At 40.5% G+C, this 18,179-nt stretch overlaps 2 protein-coding genes across 7 annotated transcripts in view; both read right to left on the reverse strand.

Moving 5' to 3' along the window:
- LOC104965577 (uncharacterized) overlaps nt 1-4,821 on the reverse strand; it is a 28,864-nt gene extending 24,043 nt beyond the window's left edge. For 3 of the 6 annotated variants that reach the window (XM_010794550.1, XM_010794549.1, XM_010794547.1), the window contains exons 1-7: nt 4,505-4,821; nt 2,087-2,461; nt 1,846-1,950; nt 1,608-1,726; nt 1,067-1,285; nt 844-931; nt 330-482 (exon numbers count right to left, since the gene is read on the reverse strand). In XM_010794550.1, the coding sequence (XP_010792852.1) occupies nt 330-482; nt 844-931; nt 1,067-1,285; nt 1,608-1,726; nt 1,846-1,950; nt 2,087-2,140 (738 nt within the window). In that variant the 5' untranslated portion in view covers nt 2,141-2,461; nt 4,505-4,821. The remainder of the gene's footprint in view (nt 1-329; nt 483-843; nt 932-1,066; nt 1,286-1,607; nt 1,727-1,845; nt 1,951-2,086; nt 2,462-4,504) is intronic. The other 3 variants (XM_010794551.1, XM_010794552.1, XM_010794548.1) reach the window with 2 other exon arrangements.
- LOC104966286 (nucleolar protein 58-like) lies at nt 4,405-12,678 on the reverse strand. Its single transcript, XM_010795470.1, has 4 exons — nt 12,633-12,678; nt 4,953-5,886; nt 4,505-4,811; nt 4,405-4,413 (listed from the first exon to the last, which is right to left on the reverse strand). The coding sequence occupies exons 1-4, from the start codon at nt 12,661-12,663 to the stop codon at nt 4,405-4,407; spliced, it is 1,281 nt and encodes a 426-aa protein (XP_010793772.1). The 5' UTR covers nt 12,664-12,678.
- Between the last annotated feature and the right edge of the window lie 5,501 nt (nt 12,679-18,179).

An 18,179-nucleotide genomic window follows, 5' to 3' on the forward strand; every position in this document is an offset into this window, starting at 1 on the left:
GCAAGTGTACAAAATAGTCTAAAATCAAAGCCTGAATTGCAGTGTGCAAGATATTTAAGGATTATTATTCAAATGTATTAATCCTCATGCTAAATCTGTATTAAGCCAGAAAAAGATGTATATAGAGGCTTGACATACATATACATATCCATACAGCTATACAGCATTCCCATCCAGTTAAAATAATATACAAATTACAATAAAAGTGTTTTAATCAAAAAATTACATTATAATTGTAATAAATAATGTAGTAAACAAAAAAAACAAGGGAAACAATTTAATTTAGAATATAGTAAAACAATGAATGTAAAATGTAATTTCAGATGTACCTCTGATGGCCTGATTTTGATAAAGAAGCTGCTGCGTTTGTAAGAGATCTTGAGAACTTTGGGCCAAGGGAAACGGTTAATCCTCAGCTTGTCCTTGTACACCATCAGACCACTAGAGCAAACCCCGAGCGTGATGTCGACGCCATCGAGATCCTGGATGCACAAAAACAGGATGAAACAGTTAGGATATTGTAGCTCTGCACACCATCACCCTAACCCTGCACTTACAATAAACAATCACTGGGAGGCAGACTTTCTCCCACAACGGAAGACATGGAGTTTCAGTTTAAAATGAAATGAATCTCTCATTTATTCCAAAATCGGACATCAATTTTGAAATTAAAATCGGGATGCTCCTGATGTAATACAAGCGGGTTGCTGCATAATACCCACATACAGGAAATCGATGAATCCATGATCTGTTGAATTTTAAAATTCCCATGAAATACTTGCATTGTTAGATTACCAACTTGATACCGATCTAAACAGGTGACTTTATTTAAACAAAAGATACCTTCGCTTGGTGCAGGTCAACTCCGTACATGGCGAGTTTCTTGGCATTTTCCAGAAACATCAAGTCTGCCTGGGCTGGGGTCATTGCCCTGGAAAAAGACAGATCATAGTTATATTCCATTTTAATAGAATGATTATTTTAATTCCAACTCAAACTTAATGAAACTTAACTTCAGGCTACAGATTGCCATCACTTTGTTGCTCCAATTTCCCCCATTGATTACCTGTATGTGCGGTGCAGCTCCATCACCTTATCCTCCAGCTCTTTGCTCTGTCCGGGGGCCAGGCTCAGATCACTTACATAATCCTCTCCATGGAGCTCTGGGTCATACTCTCCGAGCTCTGACTGGGCTGTGTAGGAGCCCAGCATGGACAGTGTGACAAAGGAACAGGGAAGAACAGCTCGCATGATGTCCTTCCTCAGCTGGACACACAGAAAGTACCTGGAGAAGACGTGAATAGACAACAATTAGCTCACTTATGAAGATTTGAAAAGTATATTCTGAATTTACTATATTGTTGATGGAAACACAAGCTTTCGACTTAGCTGTGAAGTTGAAAGCTACGTTTAGGTATTTTTTGTATAATGCTAGCTTAGCTTAGCATAAAGACTGGAAGAAGAGGCAAACGAATAGCCTGGCTCTGTCCTTAAGAACAATCAGCTTACCAGCACCTCTCCAAATAACATGCTAAATCACATAGAATAAGCATTTTTTTTCAAAATCCAACTATTCCTTTATTAATATATTATTAATAGATATTCACCTGGTGAGGTCTTCGGTAAGCTGGGCTGGATCATGAGGGTAGAACTTGACGCTGAATGTAAACTCATACACAGCGCCTGGAACCTGTTTCCGGATCTCTTTGGTAGACTCCATCCATGTCTGCGGAATACATGTGGGGTAAAAAATAAACAACTGCTCACAGCCAATTTCATTGTCACTCATAATAAAGGGTTATGCTTTTGCAGAGTAACTTTACTGCAGGGAGTAGAAAAACCTACACAGGTGGATGGGTTTTCCCAGTTGGCGAGGCCAAAGTAGTCCCTCTCCAGCAGGTTGACATGGTCGCACACCTTTGTAAGAAGTTCTTGGGCTTTAGCATGTTTCTACACAAGAAAGAAAGAGAGACAGACAAACAGGGAGAAGGAGATTATTTAGATAACATCACCATTTGATTCTTTAACGCGGATAGTAGCCATTGGTATAAACATTCAATAAACTGAAATTTGGGAGGTCTCTTACATCAAGCTCACACTCAAACTGAGTGTCGTCCAGTAAGGTGACTTTGCATTGCATGGTTTTCAGACGTTTGGGGCCTTGAGCCTCTTCTTCCTTTGTCTTCTTCTCTTTTACAGGCTTCTCCTTCTTCTCCTCCTCCACCTTTGTCTTCTCCTCCACCTTTGTCTTCTCCTTTATCTTCTCCCTTGTCTTCTCCTTCGGCTTCTCCTTCGGCTTCTCCTTCGGCTTTTCCTTCGGCTTCTCCTTTGCCTTCTCCTCTCCTTTGGCTTCTATCTCCTGTTCTGCGGGTTCTTCCTCTTTTTTCTCCGTGTCCTCCTCCTTCACTTCCTCCACAACTTCAGGCTCCTTCTTTATGGCAGCTTCTTCCTTTTGCTCCTGCTTGTAGAATAAACACGGAACATATCAAAAGAATAAATAAGGGGAATGACTAATTGCTTTGGGACAGCTCAACAATTAATACACAGTCTACCGTTAATAGAACACAGTAAAGATACTGCTGTTAGTGCTAGCTGCATTTTAAGAACAGCATGGATCGTTTGTGTCAGGCCAAGCTTTCAGCTCAGTGCACCACAGTTACTTCGCTGAGCAAGCTGTCCACATCATAAATAATTCATAAGAAAGAAAAAAACATGTGCTCCTCTACTACAATCCAATCTGCTGTTGTATACATGAGAGCTACGTCTTTGTGTCCTTAATTCTCACTCTAGTGATTGAATGAAACGTTTTTTCCACATTTTGGGAAAAGCAAGTTCTTATAAAATGAGAAGATCAATACCACTCCTGCGTCTGTGCAATAAATAAGATGCTACAGTCAGCAGCAGGTTAGCTTAGCATTACAACATATACTTCATTCACACCAACGCAACTCCGGTTCAAGCTCCGTGCTAGAGCTTTTCAGGTTCAGAACCGGTTCTTCGGTTTAGCTCCAGCTCTTTTCACACTGCCCAGAGTCCGACTGGTGCTGCGTCATTGCGTTATCGTTTGCGTGCCTGCTTTATGAAGCCAAACCGCGCGGAAACCCCTCACAGCTCACACCGACAACAACAACAATGGCCGATTGTGCTCCAGCTTCCTCTGTACCTCTTCGGTAGACCAGATTCCCAGTAGGTAGCTGGTCTCTTCAGTGGACCACTGCTGCTTGTTAAGTTTCTTCATCATTGTGTACAAACTGGATAAAACGCCGGCTTTTTGTTGTTCTTCAGGAGCTGATCCCGCCCCTGCCCCTGCCTCGACGTAAGCGTGACGTATGCAGTGCTTTTGGGTTATGGCTAGAAAGGATCCGTCTTGTGTAAATATGACGTCACGTTCTCGTTGTAACTCTCGTTGTAATCGGAGCGGCTCGGAAACACATCTACAGCAGTAACATGCACATTAATGCAGCAGCAATATTAATAGAGAAACATCAGACATAATAGTGAAACACTGAAAGGGAACATTTTATTGCACCAGGAGCTATCTTGGGACTTTTACTGTGACAACGTTGACTTGCCTGTGAATAAAAAATAAACCATAGTGTTGGTGATCTACAGTTTTGTCATTCTTCTTTGAACAGCAAGACCGCTAACACCCTATTTCAACAATAACACTCCCTGTCATTGACATCATTAATAGATTGTTAAGCTTCTCACCATCATTTGCTGTGGCCCACTGATGTTAACGATCGTAACTGAAAGGCTGCCTGCCAAACGTAAACATTCAGCCACGTCACTTGCAAACTCTCGCGAGAGTTTTACACTAGACGGATCCTTTCTAGCCGTAACCGTGCTTTTGCTCTGGCTGGACAATTTTTTGGTGCTCGAAATAAACCGGATTCCGGAGCTAAGAGGCTGCTCCGCTGCGGTGTGAAGAGGAAAACCCGGTGCTTTTCAAGCTCCAGCTCCGAACCGGCCCTGAAACACCGTTGGTGTGAATGAGGTAATAGAAAGAAGTTGGAAACAGCTAGCATGCTCTGTCCAAAGATACTTCCTATCTGCGCCTCGAACGCTCACTAATTGGTTTGACATGCTTTATCTCCCTTGTTTAAACTGAACAAAAACCAATGTGTAAAAACAGCAGGGGGTTAATGAATGTGCGTGAATATTTCTTGGCCAGGAGTGGCAGTCTCCTGGAATGTTATTATCCAAGTGCCAACTCTGGGTCACTTCTACCGTAAAGGACATAGTCTGGCACAGTAATAAAACACGTACTTGTTACTTTTTGTAGAGATTAAACAGACAAGACAACATGTGTTTATTACGAAGCTTTGGAGAGGCTGGCAGGGTGATTCTGTTCTCTTCGGACTCAATAAGGCTTACTGTTTCTCTCCCTTTCCAGTCTTGGAGCTAAGCTAACTGTAGATGAACAGAACGATATGAAAGTGGTATCAATCTTCTCATCTAAGGATGTCTGTGTTGGCGATATATGTGTCGGTGTCACACTCACCTGGTTCTCTGCGCTGCTTATCGAGTGCTGATCTGGAGCCTGTTCAGTGTCGGGCTCAGTTTTTAGCTCGGGCTCTGGAGCTGCGATGGGAGCTTTGACCTGCTCCTCACTCGGCTCACTCGGCCCTTTCACCTCCTTCTTTCCTTTTTTCTTTTTCTTCCCCTTGACCTCCTCTTTTCTTTGCTTCTCTCCTGTCTTTTCCTCCTCCTGGTCTTTCACCTTGACCTCCTCTTTCACCTTGACCTCCTCTTTTGGTTTCTCCTCCTCCTCCTTTTTAGTCTTCTCTTCTCTGGCTTTCTCCTCTTCTCTCTTTTTAGTCTCCTCTTCTCTCTTTTTAGTCTCCTCTTCTCTCTTTTTAGCCTCCTCCTCCTTTTTCTTAGCTTTTTCCTCTTCTTTCTTTTTAGTTTTTTCGGCCTCTCTTGCCTTCTCTTCTTCTCTCTTCTTTGCCTTTTCTTCTTCTCTCTTCTTTACCCTTTCTTCTTCTTCTGCTTTCCTCTTAGCTTTTTCCTCTTCCTTTTTCTTTACCTTATCATCCTTTTCTTTTTTCTTTACCACATTTTTGTCCACTCTTTCCTCCTCCTTACTTTCTTTCTTTGCGGCGTCTTCCTCCTTGTCTTTAACTTCAGCGCTTTCCTTTTTTTCTGCTTCTTTTGTCTCCAATGTTTCCTCTTTCTTTTCTACAGTCGGCTCGGCTTTCTCCTCTTCCTTTTCCTCCTCTTTCTTTGCCTCCTCTTTTTTCTCCTCGTCGTTTTTTACTTTGTCACTTTTCACTTTCTCCTCTTCACTTTTCACTTTCTCCTCTTCACTTTTCAACCCATCTTTCTTTTCTTGTTTCTTCTTGGCCTCTTTCTTTTTCTTTTTACTGCCCTTCTTTTCAACCTTTTCTTTTTCCTCTTTTGGTTCTTTTTCTTCCTTCTTTTCCACTTCTTTCACCTCTGCTTCTTTCTCCTCTGCTTTAGCCTCGTTCTCCTCACTTTTCACCTCTTCTTCCTTCTCCTCGTTTACCTCATCAGATGTGTCCTCTCTGTCTGCCTTATCCTCCTTGGCTTTCTCCGCCTCAAACCCCTCTCCCTCAGAGCACTGTGAACGGCGCTTGAGGAAAGAGGAGAAGAGGCGAGACAGGCCCTTGCCAGCGGAGGTCCGGGTGCGGGGCTTCAGCTGCTCCTCCTCGGGCGAGGTAGCTACGTCAGCAGGCCCAGACTCGGAGGCCTGCTCCAATGCCTCCTTACTCGACTGCTCCCCCTCCGGCTCGGACGTGGCCGCCTCCGGCTTCTGTTTGTTCTCTGGTTCTGGTTCAGGTTCGGGCTCGGCGCCACTGGCCTTCTGCTTGCCCTCAGTGTCCGCCTCGCTCACTGCACTTGCCTCTGTTGTCATGGTAGCCACTGGGAAGGAGAACAGAAGAGAGTCAAAGGTGGAGGAAGGTCATGGTGCTTTACAGTGTGACGGTGCACATCATCATGGCTATACTTGGTACACAACAAACGAGATTAGGAGAAGTAGGCTATTAGCACAATAATTACTTTTCACTGTAATTTCACAATGTAATATTTTGGATATTCAAAAGCAGTTTAATTCATATTGAAAACAATCATTGCACAAAAAGCATGTCCTGATCCGATCACATTTTTTATAAAATCTTTTTATTATTTTATTTAATGTTACAAAACAAAAATGACCATGTTCAAGTCTTAAAGTCATCCTGAGGCCTTAGTTTTGGTTTAAAATTACACAACATCATGTATGTGTTGCTTCTTTGGGGCTTGTTTTCATAGACCTGGTTGCTTATTTCTCTCAAAACTGGCAACAGAGTGGGCAGGGCGCAGTGTCTAATTGTAGCAGTAAGCTAACGAGCACTGATAAGCTTTATTTAGTTTTGATCCAATGCTGCATAACTGAACTGATCCAATGCTGCTGTGAAAGAAAGAAGCTATATCCATGTTGGATAGAATATCAATTTAAATAAAAAAATAACCTTAAGGGACAACTTGAATGCTTTTTTCATTTTTTTTCTCTTAATGCATTGCATAAAGATCGGATTAGGAAAAATTGGTATCGGCAGATTGTCAAAATCAAAGGATCGGAATCGGATCGGGAGCAAAAAAAGGTGATCGGGACATCCCTAGCAAAACTATCAAAACTTCTACTCTGCTCAATCCCAAATGATCAGCAGAGGCTTGTATTTCTTTTTTTAGGAATTGTATTGTATTATCCAAATAGGGTAATATATATGCATGCATTATTATCACTAATAGCCGGGTCATTTACCATAAGTAAATAACAAATTAAAGAATTTAAATTGCTGCTTTAATGTATTGTTAGCTGCATAATCTGAGTGGCATACATGAGACTTTCTCCATAAAACATGAAGCCAACTGCCACCCACAGATAACTCACACATACACAAAGACAAACACCACTTCATCACACAATAGCCCTCCTTGTTGAAGAGTATGTCTGTGTCTACATAGAGTTCTGAAAGTGAGTTCATCACAGACTCATTAAATCTCACTGACACAAAGGAGGCATTCTGCTCTGGAGCTGCATATTAGCAGCTTCTGAATCATCCTCACCAGGCATGCCCTGCGCCCTATCTCACACACGCCCACCCTGCACAGGTCATATAAGGCACTAGGGCGATATTGGCATTATATGCAGATATAAATTGGTTAATCAATCTTTTCAATCAATAGTTCTTGGTGGATGAGGTCACTTTGGGGGGTGCTGCGAAGCAATGAGCAGAAAAATACAGGGGATATAAGGAAATATGTTACCTTCTGTTTGGACTGCAACTAACAATTATGATCATTATCCATCAATCTGACAATTATGTTACATAATAATCGGCTGTTACAATTGATATAAGTCTTTAAATATTTTGTTTTGTCAGTCTAAAACCCCAAAATATTCAGCTTAATATAATATAAAACTGCAACAGCGATGGGAGATACCAAGGCTGCTTTAAATATGTAACAAACAGTGCAATCGTACTTGTCTAAGTAACTTATTATACAATGATGTGATTTAAAGTCACAGCAGAAGGGACTTGAACACGACTTTGATTCACTAGTTTGGCAGCGAGAGGGCAGTTCTGGTATATTTAGAAACTTTAACGAGCTTATTAAAGAGCGCAAATCATTATGCAATCCTCACACCTTCCTTATATATCTGTTACAGTAGTTCTCATAACAATCAATGTGTGTCCTCATTCAGACCGATCCACATCCCGTCTGTATCCCGTCTGTCCTGAACTAGGCATTGTCTAATTGGTGACGAATGTGTTTGTCTCTTCCATATGTAGTTCAAGTCCCACCCTGCCTTATATGAATTGGGGGAGGGGGATGCTAGACAAGCAGACAGGCAGCCCGATCTTCCAGATGTACAGGCCGTCCCAAAGGGTGCAGGCTGGCCCTCTATACCATACACTTCCTACTGGCACTGCGGGACAGCAGGAGGGGAGGAGGGGTACGCACACAAACCAAATCCTCTTTAGCCCTCCCATTGTTTGTGTCCAGTGACCAATAACTGTGCTGCACACTATAACTAATCCTGCCTACCCTTCCCCCCACAGGACCCCCCATCGGCCTATTCCCTAGGTCACCACACACATACACACATACGCACACACCGGTATGCATCAATGCCCACGAGCTCCTTTGGGTCTTTTAATGCTCTGTCATCTCAATTGTGATTGTCAGGGCACAGACATGCTCCTAATGGACCAGCTGAGCTTGTGTCTGCTGCCTCCTCCATTTTGTGTTGCCAATCTAACATCTCTGCTATCTGCCAGCTGAGCAGGGCTAACCTGCATCAGGAGCCATTGAGATTATGTCTTTCTTAAAAAGCATCAATCTCTCAAAATACAATGCACTTGCTTGGTTTGGAGGTAATTAGATGAAATATAGCTGCTCTGTAAAATAAATCTGCCCTCCATCGTGCATAATTAGCGGCTCTAATTAGCTAAATTATAAATGAAGTAGGCCACCCTCTAGCAAGAGTGAGCTCTCTGCTCTGAGCTGCTGGATCAGGTGCAAAAGCCAGGGCTGGAGGGGAATCAGGATTTGATTTAACGTTTATGTGACTATCAATTGAATGTAATGTTCCTACAGGGAGATTTGAAATGTGATTAAACAACTGATTTACATTGGGTTCAAATTAATTAATTAATTAGATTAAACAGTTTGACCCGTAATGTATTAATTATTCTCATTAAAATGATGCAAAAACAAAGGTCCAAACCAATGCTTAACCATTGACAAAACCGGTTCAATTCATTTATATTACCATTAAATCCAAGTCTCCAGTTTAAAAAAAGAAGCAATTTAAGCAATTTCTAGATACCAAGACTCTAATATTATTTGCCAGTGATGCTGAAGAGCTGCTGCTGCTGCTGCTGTGCGTGTGTGTTAGTGTGTGATGAAATGAGACGAGAGCAGAATGGGGAGAGGAGGAGGTATAGTATATAAATAGCTACATGTCTTTAGGATGCTGGGGCTCATTAGCCCTTTACAGACAAGCGCATATCTATTTCTGTTCACAGTGCGCTGCACACAACACGCATATGCACAGCCGCAAATGCATACACAACAATAGGACTGTTTAAAAAAGACGACGGGAAATATTTGATTTGTTTTGAGTGAATTCCCCAGACACTGGACACTGCAGAATGGAGTTCCACAATAACATTACCCTGCAGCAATATAGGGACAAAAAGAAAGCATGTTTCCTCGCTACGGAGTAGGCTTAAGGAATTAGAAGGAGTTTAGAGTTAATCGTCCCCCAAGTGACCAAGTGAGATTATCTCCAACCATCTACCTGCCTACAGTATCCATCTCACTCAGTATCAGTGTGTCTCCCCCCTCTGTCTCTCGGGTCTGCCGCTCTGGATGTGCATGCATTCTCGTGTGTGTGTGTGTGTGTGTGTGTGTGTGTGTGTGTGTGTGTGTGTGTGTGTGTGTGTGTGTGTGTGGTAGAGAGGGTATGAAGAAGCGCTTTGGCTATCAGCTGTGCTGATTCATGGTTTTATGTGGAGCCCCGCCTACCTGGCTTAAAATCAACAGAAATAAACAGAAAGCCAAAATATCAGTCCCCTGGCCACATGGTGGCTCCTATGAACCTCTCTCAGTAAACACAGGCACACATGCCAACATACACGCAAACACGTGCCTGGATAAACTGTTCATATGTTCAGCTGACAGACCCAATCTTGCCCAACAACTTTGTGAAAACAAACAAAATAGGCGAGCAGGCCCCCAAACGCAAAATCATTATAGGGTACGTCATGTACTCCTTATTGAAGGATCCTTAAAGGTAAAATAAAACTGCCTGCTTTTAAGATTATGATATGTTGAGTGACTAAAACTTCAGGATCAAACTTTGTATGAAGCATTGTAATCATGGCTTCTGTGATACCATTACTCTTGAGAGTACTCTGTGATAGACATTGGGCTACAAAAGGTTTATTTTAGTCAAGTCCTCTTTGTAAACCTATCCCAAACCCTTCCCTGATCAATACACACAGATGGTCTGTGAGCATGATGCTGTAACATGAACCGACATGGGAAAAGAATGAAGTAGCTTGATTGATTTACTGTGGTTACCCTGAAAGCAATTCTGAATCTGTTTCCAACATCCCCTTAGACCAAGCCCATTGAAGAAATACTAAACCTTAGTGCACAATTTGAAAGAAATGTTAATGTTTAATGTTCTACACGCACAAAAAAACAGATTTGTGTCTTGAAAGTGAGATTTATCAGTAAAAGGATTTGACAAATGAACTCAATACTTTTGCAATTTGCTATTATTTTTGTAAATGTTATGTAAAGTTAGATTTGATAAAGGCCTTCAAGCTAGAAGCCACAGACTCCCTCATTCTTAAAGAAAAGAGCAATGGACTGTTTATGTGTTTACTTGTAAGTGAGTATTTAATGATGCTCACACAACAGAGTAGTCTAACTGCACAAATACATCATAACTCCCAAAAGAGGATTAACATCAGCAATCTCTTCTGGGTCCTCGCTGACCTCCCTCTCACACAGCAGACCCAAACACATCCTTCAGCAGCCTTGTGTTTACAACAGTGATGATTCAGCAGTACATGAGATCCAAGCACCCAGATTGTATTTTACCTGTCATAACTTTTGTACCTCTATGTTGACTTCTGTTACACTTGCCAGTCCTAATGAAATAATGCCACCCATGGCTCTTTCTCATCCTTACCACGTCATATGCAGCACTACATAAAAGATAATCTGACTATATTTATCCAGCTGTATCATCAAGGGAGGCTTATTGGAGGAGTTTCTCCTAATGTGTGACACAAATTCACATATGGCGCCCTCAAGCAAAGATGGATATTTTTTACCTTTACTATCCTCTCGAGGGTAAAGGCAAGTCTGGTCAAGCAGAATAAATCAAATTCAAAAGCACTGCCATCTCTAACATAGCATGAAAAAATATATCTGAAAAGACACATAGCTGTGTAACACAAGTCACAGAAGCATCCAAACCAAGAACCTCCTAACACGAAGAGCTGCATCATGAGGAACACTGACTATTTAATATAATAATTATGAAGGGATACAATACGGCAATCATGTTATTTTCAGTCAGGTCATAACAATATATTGGGGTTTGTTTCTCTAATACATCATATATTATAATAATAATTGTATATGATCTGACCTCTTTGCTGTACTTGTACGTGAAGATGAGACATAATGTATCACCCTTTACCGAAGTTTTCATAAAATAAACAAATTTAGTGCCATTTTTTTGTAAACAGGTAACTTGCATGTCCACTCATCTTTACAAAAACCACACATCCTCAGCTTACGCAGCACTTGTGATTTATCGGGATGTTGTAAGACAGCGAGTTGCTGTTTTAATTGTGCAAAAGAAAGGTTTTATAAATGCAATTTGCTTTTACAAATCACCGTTTAAATCTTACACAGTAATATAGTCAAACATGACTTCCATTTCCAACTTTGTTTCAATATAACCGCACAAATAGTTGCCGGCTGTATCGAGCCGGCGTGTCGGGGTATTTAAACAATCTGTGTACGAAAATGGCGCCGAATGTACAACAAAACAAATAAACACCAACTCATCCCCACCGCGCCACCAACACACATCTTACATTTGGCTTACCTACTGCAGAATTAGCATCAATGGGAAAGCAAACGCTATAAAAATCCGACAAAATCCTTTATTCCGCACGTTCAGAGTAGAAACAATGTTGCGGAGCGACACATGCTTTGTTGTGCTGAAGGTGTCCGACGCTCGTAAAGGGGAGGAGTCTCGCTCCGAGGCTCGGACCTGAGCTGACCAACGGAGCACCGAGCAGCTCACAGCCACATGCCGGGGTGGAGGACATGGACACAACTTTCATATAAAGCTGCTAAATATTGGCCTATATGTCAAAGATATGTTTGGATGCTGCAGCAAGACAACCTTTAAAACACCCCACAGTTTTTCAGAAGTATGGAAGATAAACGACAGATTTCTATGCATATCAGTAGTTTTTGCTTTGAAACAACTAATTACTATGTTGGTACAACACATAAAACGTTCTTACAAACGTTCCAAATAGGCATGGAGAATGGGGGCCAAAGAGTACAGTCATTAACACGGTACAATGTCCAGAAACAGGAGGGGGGCTACAGGAATATTCCTCAGAGTCCTGCCCAGTCTTTTCAGGCAGCAGCGTGGTGCATTCATGTGCACAGTATGAGGTTGTCAGGACTACAACTACGAGCCAAATGGTGAGATATTAAAAGAGACACCGTTTCAAAAACACTAGAAACTGTCCAACAACCTATCCTACCTCAACCTCCTATGTAAAAATAAAATAATGCAGCAGCACATGTGCGTCCGCTCATGTGCAAACACATACATACAAGCTGTCTTTATGGACCCCACCCATCTGCCTGACCCCATTAGGCCCATACGGCTCATGGGCTGAAAAGGGGGGGGGGGGCGAGGGGGATGTAGAGGGGTTCATTATTCTCACAGCTACACTAAGGCATCATCACCTTTGTTTCACAGAGGAAAGTTAATGTGCCATGCATAGCACTGTCACATGTAATTTCTGTGCAATATTATGTGTAAAATATGTTTATAAAAGTCTTACCAGTAGAAATATGAGTCCGTAAATCTTTCATAAAGTCCAAAAGAGGTATCACAAATCAATGCAGACATCAAAGCACAGAAACGTAAACCTTCCGTCTTGCACAGTATCGGTTGGTGATCATGTTTTTGTCTTTAGACTTTGATCACTGAACACAGTGATGACACATAAGCAGCATGATGACAACTGCTAATGTTAAACATTAACTGTAACACCGCTGGAAACATCTGACGAATCCCAGCGGCTAGGAAGAGCTACTTTTAGATAAAGTTCTGCTTCAATTTGGGCTTGAATGGGAAAGTGAGAGAGTTAATTGAGAGACAATATAAGATAGAGAAACAAAGGCTCCATGAACTACTCGCGTTGCCTTCAGTTGCTTAGGAACCCCTGCCCTGCCCTGTTCCTACTGCAAGGAGCAGGTGTTGAGCTGGACCCAGGAGAGGGAGGAGAAACAGAAACGAGAGGGGAGGAGAGGAGGAGCAGCACTAACAGTCCCTCGAGACGTTGACAGACTGGAACCACAGACTCTGAGACGACACACACTGACGCGCACTTTCTGTTTCCCCCATCACTCTTCCTCATTTGCTCAAAAGCACAGCCAAACAGGCAAATGAGATGCTGCAGTGCATTGCTCCAGCTGAGTGCATGGGGGTTGTATTTGTTTGGAACATCTTTATCCCTATCTGGCACCATCACTCAGTGATTACATAATGTCCAATACCACTGGCACCCAATTCATCTCTCTTTGACTTTCAATACTGTATCTGGGTACACATCACACACACGCACACCACGCAGCCTTCCCTCCGGTATCTTATGTAAAACAACTTGTGCAGCTTTAAAAAATGCTTCAAATATGAAGTATAAGTACATGTGATGGAAGCATAGTTTCAGGGGGTTTATTTGTGCTCATGAACAGAGCTCTCAAAAGCACTAACGGGATTGATGGTAGCAGTGCATCAATATTCATAGTGCACCATTATGTTATGAAAAATTCATGAACCAGGAATGTTCCATGTTTCAGCTCCTTTCTGCCAGCAGACATGTCCCCTATCCTTCTTGTCTTATAGGCCACGTTTGAATTTTCCCCTTCATGCACACCTAAGATAATTTAAATAAAACAGAATGATGTTTTCTCCTAGGGGAAGAGTCAGGACATGTCTATGTTGCATATTATGTGCCTCCTGTGCTATAATAGAGAGAATAGGGCAGGACAACTTTCCCCAAAATAAATGAGTCATGGCTTTTCTGCAGCTGGTAGACAGATTGGAAGTGAAATGCTTATATTAATATGCATACGCTTGGATTGTATCTGAGATCTCTTAATAAAAAGCTGTAGGCCTACCCTTGGGCTCACGGTACGGTGAACAGATTGTGTCGGACATTCTAGGCCACCTAAGCACACGCTACAAATGTGTTGATCATCTGATGCTACTGTAAATAGACATGTTTTCTTAGTTTACACTGCCCCCTGATGGACAGATGGCAGAATCCACTTATACATGTTGTTTCATTGACTGACTAGTTAGTGGGCCAGGTCTGAAATAAAAACATTTTTATAAACATTTATATCTTCTCTACTGACACTTTCAATACCCACTGCAATCCGGGTAAAAATATGTGAACTTAGAGTCTAACAATAAAAAAGCTTCCAAGTGAAAGACCAAACTATTGGTTCTACATTATTTGTTGAGTGAGAGGGAACCCCCGCCAATAATACTCTACGACGTCAATACAGAGTTTCGAGGCATGCTAGAAGCATGTGTTCATGAAAGATAAAGATGTGTTTCGTCCAGATGCTTCAGACTGACACGGTCACACTACCCCTCCCAAAAGTAGTTTGGTGTGGGCAGTTACCAGCAGGTCAACAACAGTAGGAAAGCGTAATTTCAGCAAATAAACTTCTAAAAGGGATTCCATCCCAATCTATTTTTCAGATCTTTTTAATACTGCACTTTAAAAAGGCAAACATCTTTAAATGGCTCTTTACAAAGAAAGTACAAGAAATAGTCCATGGTATAGTAGAGAAATAGTATTCCCACGCAAATGGAGTCAGAATCATGATAGAAAAGCATTTTAACCAGCAGATACATTTTAAATAAATTATAAAATGGATAAAGAAGATACAGAGAAGGTCTGCACTCAGATGCCAGGAAGATTGGCAGGTCAAATAGAAATCTTGAGAATTAATATTCTCTAAAAAATAATAAGGACTTCATCGAATCTTTGCATTCATAAAAATGAGATGCGTCTTTGCAGCTGCATGGAAGCTGTTTTGTTAAAGTCATTATTTGCAAAAGCTTAAAATCAATTTGTGGTACATTAAGAGGGAATCATTTGTATATGAATTAAGGTAATATAATTGTTAGTGTTGTATGCCAAACAATACCAATTGCCTTTGTCACACTTATACAAATATAGAAGATACTCACAACATGTCAACGTTGAAGATTTTTGGCGACAATCCGAGACCAGGTTAGAAGCAGGGAGAAGGAGGAATGGAAAAAAAGTGTCAGTTCAGAGAAATACTATACTAAATTCAAATTCATTTATTCGTGTTAATTCATGGGTTTATAAAATATACTCAAAAGAGTGACAGCACACAAGGTTCGATGAGATGTAGGTGTTGGCTGAATTTTAAAATTGTTTAAAATTATTAACATAGAATAATTATCATATCTCAGTTTGTGTTTATTAGTTTATTTCAAAACTCAAACAAATAATATAAAGGTGGTCAGTAAAATCATCATTGAGTGGTCCACCCTCTAGTATTTTTGCTTTCAATTGCTTTTAGTGCATATCAATTTGCTCCTTTTTTGTCATTTCCTTTGTCAAAAGTACCTTCTTATCCATCCTCGAATGCTTCCAAGCAGGTTACTGTTTTGCAATTGATACAACTCATAATGATGTTCAACATTAGTATACATTTAAACATCCGAAGACATGTTCTAGTGTTACATTTAACCATGCTTTTTTCTTATTAAATTAATAATGTACATCAAAAACGAATTTATAGCTAATGGGCCTGAATCAGAAGATGAATAGCTCTTTGAAAGTATGGCAAATAGTGCTAGCACCCATAAACAGTGTATATAAACAGGTAATGGATGACTCAAATCAGTTGTTTTATCAAAAATAATTATTACCAACACTTTTCTTTAGATTTCCTTTTCTGTTGTCGGTATACTAAATAGATCCATGCAAAGGTAGGCCTACATCATTCATAGGACAACCTGCCTGTTTAGCTGTGGTTGTGTTTCCTTGTTTATAACATTTTAAACTCGGTATCTTTATTTTACAAAGTATGAAGGGCCTGGAGTCTCTGGGCTTTTGAATGCAACCTTACAACAATCATTTGGTAGACATTTCTGTTTAATATTGTCATGCCTTCGGCAGACTACAGGAGGCTAGATGTATAGTTCCTTATTCCCCAGGTAGCTAACAGCAAAAACATCTTTGACATAATCCCTCTAAATACGGTTCAGTGAACTCTAAACGAACTGCCGTCGCGAGCAGACGCGAAATGAAAAGCCTCGCAGGAATAGCTATGTAAAATGTAAACACAATAGCGTGCAGGCGAGTCATACCTGAGCAGATAGATGTCTCTTCTGTGCGTTTCCTCCACTTTCAATTTGTTTCCATAATCCCCGTGTTTCTATTCAGAACAAATTGGAGACTCTCGGCCAGGTTTCCACAGAGAGGCGGTGTCGCAGCCACAATGACGAAGCACTAAGTACTGATGGGTGGAGTGGAGGTGGGAGCGTTACTTACAGAGGTGGAAACACTACTCAGATCTTATACTTGAGTAAAAGTACAAGCAGAGGTGGGAAGTAACTAAAGTAGGCTACATTTAGTCGAGTACTGTACTGAAGTACAATTTTAAGATACTTGTACTTTACTTGAGTATTTCCATGTTATGCTACTTTACTTCTAGCCGACTCCACTACAATTCAGAGGTAAATCGTGTACTTTTACTCCACTACATTTATTTTGTAGATTTTGTTACTTTGCAGATTTTGTTTAATGATGTCAAATAAAATCAACACTTAAATAAGACTTTAGTTACACCTGGAGTAACATTCACAAGCTACCCTGCAGTATACAAAGTAACGCTGCACCTTTACCAGGTTTGATAACATTTTAAAGCATCAACAATTATGATCAAAAGATATAATGTATATTATTCTGAAATGGAAATTTGCATAATAAGTACTTTTACTTTTGGTACTTTTAGTATATTTTTATGGTAATACTTTTGTACTTTCACTTGAGTAACATTTTGAATGCAGGACTTTTACTTGTAACAGGGTATTCCTCCACTCTGGTACTCCTACTTTTATTCAAGTGCAAGATCTGAATACTTCTCCCACCTCTGAGTACAAGAGTGTAGGGATACTCTCCTACAAATAAAGGTCCTGCAAACAAAAGGTTACTCAAGTAAAAGTGCAAAAGTATAAGCATGAAAATATACAACAAGTAAAATAACTTATTATGCTAAATGGTACCTTTCAGAATAATATATATTATATGTTTTGATTATAATTTAAACCAGTTCTAAATAATCCTATTTCCCTCAACACAGATGGATATGCATTTAAGGCATCAGTTATAGAAGATTGTTCATGTTGGCACAAAGGATTCCTTCTTAAAATATCACCTGCAAAAGTGCAAAAACAGGTACAGCAGCATGCGTTTATCTGTGTAGTTTCAGAATCAGTGCCTGGACATCAGAGGAATGTGTGGTCAAATATTAAGCTATCATTAAACAAAGGCAAACGTTGTGCCAGTGAAAAGTCAAATACAACTGATAGGAGCAAAGTCAGAGCCACCAGTCAAAGTTGAGACATTTCTGCAAATGCTTTCCAACTCTGCTGGTGGGTCCACACGGGGTGCTGTTGTGTGTTTACATTTGTAATCTATTGTGTATCTATTAATCTCTGCATCTTTTTTGTTTTAAAACACTTAGACATGTCTTTAGCAAGTAACAACATAAGAATACAAATTGTTACATTAACATGTAGTTCCAGTATATCCAAGGATTAATAATATAGGTAAACTCTATTACTGATTGGTTCCTAGACGATCACCTTCTTTTTCTTTATGATGTCATGTAAGTAAGGATCAAATGGCAATGTATTACTTATAAGTTTTCTTACTGATTATTGTGAATCCCCAAATATAAATTAGAGCCCCTTTACCTCTCAAAAATGTGCTCTGCCGATTGTGACTTGACATGGATGTGTGAACAATTCCAAATAGAAATATCTGCTTTGTCAAAAAGGGAGAAAGATTGGAGTATGAAAGTTATTTAAGGATTTCTTCAACACAATTTCAGAAACACATTTATACCAATTGGTGTATCTGTTTTTACATTTTCAAACGATGTGCTATAAATTCATGGTTAATCCTACATTAGTGCATCAGGTGCATACGACAAACACACATATCATTACTCCATTTCATTCTCCCATCAAAAGCACTGTGCATTCCCTTAAGGTGCAGCACATCACTGTCTGGCAGCTGCTACAGCTGGAACCTCTGTTTCAGTAT

The sequence above is a fragment of the Notothenia coriiceps genome, unplaced genomic scaffold (genome assembly GCF_000735185.1).
Source record: "Notothenia coriiceps isolate Sejong01 unplaced genomic scaffold, NC01 NC01_scaffold00037246, whole genome shotgun sequence".
Lineage (NCBI taxonomy): Eukaryota > Metazoa > Chordata > Actinopteri > Perciformes > Nototheniidae > Notothenia > Notothenia coriiceps.

Bases quoted from the DNA above. Each gene is read 5' to 3' on its own strand.
- LOC104966286 (XM_010795470.1), bottom strand. From the start codon at position 12,663: ATGAAAGATTTACGGACTCATATTTCTACTG. The intron at 5,887-12,632 runs GTAAGACTTTTA...TCTCCTTCCCAG, and splicing joins ACGGACTCATATTTCTACTG to TGGCTACCATGACAACAGAG. The intron at 4,812-4,952 runs GGCAAAGAAGAG...GACTAAAAAGAG, and splicing joins AAGAAGAGAGAAGAAGAAAA to AGAAGAGGAGAAAGCCAGAG.